Source organism: Echinops telfairi, unplaced genomic scaffold (assembly GCF_000313985.2).
Source record: "Echinops telfairi isolate 266 unplaced genomic scaffold, ASM31398v2 ScPeMD7_7468;HRSCAF=8506_0, whole genome shotgun sequence".
NCBI lineage: Eukaryota > Metazoa > Chordata > Mammalia > Afrosoricida > Tenrecidae > Echinops > Echinops telfairi.
Window position 1 is genome coordinate 44,176,939 of NW_022111369.1, and position 4,367 is coordinate 44,181,305.

The 4,367-nt window shown below is 37.7% G+C and overlaps 1 protein-coding gene across 2 annotated transcripts; it reads left to right on the plus strand.

Moving 5' to 3' along the window:
* Positions 1-1,905: 1,905 nt before the first annotated feature.
* Positions 1,906-3,807, plus strand: CXCL11 (C-X-C motif chemokine ligand 11). 2 transcript variants are annotated; one of them, XM_004703208.2, is made up of 4 exons: positions 1,906-1,966; positions 3,072-3,198; positions 3,376-3,448; positions 3,683-3,807. In XM_004703208.2, the coding sequence occupies exons 1-4, from the start codon at positions 1,906-1,908 to the stop codon at positions 3,722-3,724; spliced, it is 303 nt and encodes a 100-aa protein (XP_004703265.1). In that variant the 3' UTR covers positions 3,725-3,807. The 2 variants fall into 2 exon arrangements, with proteins under 2 accessions (XP_004703265.1, XP_030744480.1); XM_030888620.1 differs by having other exon boundaries at positions 3,687-3,707.
* Positions 3,808-4,367: the final 560 nt, after the last annotated feature.

The window sequence follows — 4,367 nt, forward strand, 5'->3', positions numbered from 1 at the left end:
CAGGGGTCTCCACATGGCTGCTCTAGCACCCAGGGCTGCACTGGGGTAGGTTCTTGTGGCTTCTCCTTGGGGATGTCTTGCAGGAAGTGAGACTTGCCAACTAAAGCAGGGAACTGGCTAAGGCAGCTGCACCCTGGTCCAACCATCAGAAAGCAAGAGACCTGAAAACTAGAAAGGCAAGGCTTACTGAGCCATTTATCTCTCCGCCCTTCAATTAACCCCACATGTATTTATCAGCCAGGTTGGCACAATAAACTTTAACTATCTCAGTTGGCATCATTACTTACTACTACATTAACTGCCAAATAACATCATCACACATATTGCCAAACCACTGAGAATCATGGCCTAGCCAAGATAACATAACTTAACCATCACAGCCTGCATTACTCTTGCCTCACATCTTGGCTTTTATTAGTGCCATATGTATGGTGTTAATGCACAAAATACACATATAGTAAATTTTTTCCTGTTGTTGTAAATGATAAATACTGAATAATAAGATATTCAAGTAAAGTAGATGTATGTACACGATTAGAGATTACACCCCTCTTGTAGTTATATGCAAGCAGCAGCAACAGCACCCTTTTCCCTTGAGAATATGAAGTTGTCTTAGGGGTTCCATCAGTCTCTATCCAACCAGTAATCCTGGTCTTTTTGTGATTTTGAGTTCCACATTTTTCTCCCACTCTAATGTTGGATGCCACTCACATGTTTTGAAGTCCCCAATTGCTAATTATACCAAATTAGGATAGAGAATACTGTCTTTGTGGACTATGTTATGCCAATCAACTTTAATGTCTCCCACAAAAACTATGGTTCTGTGCATTATCTCTTCTAATGCTTGATTTCTAAGCCCTATGAAATTATTCCCCCTATTCAATACATGAAAAATGAGAGACTCAAAGTTGAGGTAACTTTCTTAGCTTCAGATACCTAATAAATAATGAAACAAAAATTTATACATAGTCTAACTCCACCCTTCCTGTTAACAATATCACGAGAAAAGAGGATCTTGTTTTTACAAGTACATAATATAACTCATATAACTTTACATGTTACATAAAAATACTAGATATGTGTGTATATAAAGCAAAGGTTGTTGAAAATGTCAAAACAAATGGCTATCAGCAAGAAAAGTAGAGCGATATAGTAGACTTTTTTTAAAAAATGAATCATTTTATTGGGGGGCTCCTACAGCTCTTATAAAAATCCATACATCTACTGTGACGAGAACATTTGTGCATATGTTGCCACCATCATTTTCAAAACATTTTCTTTCTACTTGAGGCCTGGGTATCAGCTCCTATTCCCGCCCCCCACAAGACTTCTCTAGACAAAATATAGACAAAAATATAGACAAGGTTTAGAAAGGCCATCAAGTGTGCAGACCCTAAAACCAAAAGTGAGATGCTCAAAGTTATCATTTAGAATGTTCATCTGGAGAGGTATGTGAAAGATGGGAGAGTGAAAAGCCTGAAGCCAGGATGAACAAACAGCTATAAAATCCCAATGTCCAGAATAGACCAACAATTTAATGTACATATTTCGAGGAGACGCAGCCTTAAGAAAGCAGGTCCCATCTGGAAGAACTCTAACACTTGGAAGTACACACTTAATACTACAGTCGCCTATTGAGCCAGGACTTGACTATTTATAAAGCACTTTCACTGAAGGAGGGACAGCGACACGTAGGAGAACAAAACAGAAACTCTTGGACGCAAGAAAGGGACATGACTCAAGGAGGGGAATTCCTAGTGCCATAAAGAGAGTATTGGTGTATAAATGCCCTATATATACCAACTCAGAATTCCCTTACATGTTCACCTAGGTGGATAGACTCCACCTAGGAGTCTGTCAAAGCAGGAACAGCAGCGGTGGCGGCAGCAGCAGCAGCAGGCAAACATGAGTATAAAGGGTCTGGCTGTAGTCTTGACTGTGCTCATCTGTGCTGCGATTATTCAAGGTATGTGGAACTTACATTTCTCCATTAAAATTTTTCTCTTATAGCGTTTCACAGATTGTTTACCCACTTATATTCTAAAAAATAATAAAAGAAAACAGAAAGCTTTATGTTAAAAAAACTCTGCACATTGGAAATTAACATAGAGTGCAGTGCTGGAACTATTTAAAAACAGGAGATGCTTATCAAAACTAAGGATAATTAACTTCATGGAATTTTCTATTTTCCTACAATATATGACAGTGCCTTTAGCAGTAGTTATAAATGCCTGTCATGAAAATGCTATATGCAACAACAATATTTGTCTCCTAGAAAAATTCTTAAGCAAAAAGAGGCAAATAAGGCTCACCTCCAACATAAAGAAACAGTGCACAAACTTCTTCATGCGTCTCTCTTAAGGTTTGCTTACAAATTTAGAGAGAAAATAATCAAGATTTTACTTAAGCTCTTTTCTCAGTAACAGTGGTGTTAAGTGCTGATCAATTACTATTTCTATCATTAATGAATGGAGCCCTGGTCGCACAGTGGTTAATACAATCGGCTGCGAACTGAAAGGCTGGTGGTTTGAAGCCATCAGCCCTCCATGGAAGACAACCGTGGCAGTATGCTCCCAGAATGATTGCTGCTGTTGTTTTCAGGTTCCGTCAAGTCAGTTTTGAATCATAGCGACTCTCTGTGCAGCAGAACGAAACACTGCCCAGTCCTGCACTAGCCTCACAATTATGCTGTTTGAGACTACATCGTTGCAGCTACCTTATCAATCCCTCTTGTCAAAGGACTTCCACTTTTTCACTGCCCCTCCACTACTACGCATGATGTCCTCTTCCAGGGACTAGCTTCTCCTGATAACATGTCCAAAGCATGTGAGATGACGTCTAGCCATCCTGCTTCCAAGGAGCATTCTAGCGGCACTTCTTCCAAGCCTACAGCCTTGGTAACCCTGTGGGGCATTTCTACTTGTCTCCTGGGGGAGCTCTGTGTCAGAATTAACTCAATGACATTAGTTATCAGTAATGAAAACTAGGCTCTCATTCATTACCAGGATTAGAAAGCATATCTACCCATTGCAATCAGATACATTAATAATTGATGCTCTGATCTGTTCTAGGTTTCCCCATGCTCCAAAGAGGTCGATGTCTTTGCATAGGCCCTGGAGTAAAAGCAGTCAGAGTGGCAGACATCGCAAAAGCCTCCATAATGTACCCAAGTTACAACTGTGACAATTTAGAAGTGATGTAAGTAATAGACTCGCTGGAGAGGGCAATGGTGAGATCTTTCGTTTCATGGTTTGTTTGATTTTCTTTTCTTTTTTTTAATCGTTTTATTAGGGGCTTATACAATTCTTATCATAATCCATGGTTTGTTTGTTTTTCATACCAATTTTAAGACTCTTTTGGGTCTTTCCTTAACAGTATCACCCTGAAAAGAAATAAGGGACAACGATGCCTAAATCCCAGATCCAAACAAGCAAGTCTTATAATCAAGGTAAATTACCATATTGTCATGTTACACCTGGTCTTATCCAAGCCAAAATTTTTGACCAAACAGAACAGACAACTGCAGAGAGATTCTGCTATGAAAATGTGTGGTATATTTTGATAATAGATTCTTGGTTATAATTCATTTCCTTTCTGCTTTGTTTTTTCACATCCACTGTAAATCATTAGAGAAATAAGAGTAATAGTCCAGTTAAATAAAATTGTCCTTTTCTCATTACAGGAAGTTCAAAGAAGGAATTTTTTAAAATATCAAAATATATAAAGTCTTGGAAAAGAGGATTTAAAAGCCAGAACAAGTTTTACCGTGACTACGAACACAACATGTATTCTGCATTAAGAAGCTGACCTTCTGCCTGTTGCAATACACCTTCCTGTATTTCCAAGGAACAGAGCTTTCTAGGTGATTGGATATTTGTAATTATTCTGTTGAGACTATGAAAGCAATTGAGTTTCTTGAAAGGATCTGTCAGTTTTTTACTTATATTCTATGTCCATAACCCATTCCATACTACAATCTGCAGTTACATTAACATTATTAGTATCGTGAAGATTCTGAGTCAGAATTCATGTGTGTAAAAAAATTGTCAAATTAATTTATCATGCAAATCCAGTCTTTTCCCCTAAATCATGTAGCATATGTATAAGTAAAACTTTTTATAAATAATTTTGCTTGCTTTTATAAATATTCTGATGCATGAAAACTACTATGAAAAAAATTATAAGTGAAAGGAAACTGGTAAAAGCTAAAATACTTCAAAATTGGGGAGAAGGGTGGGGGAGGGAAGGGATAAAGGGGAGCTGATATCAAAGAGTTCAAGAATAAAATGTTTTGAAACTGATTGTAGTAATAATTGTATAATTATGCTCGATTCATCCGAATTATGAAATGTCATGACATTTTTAAG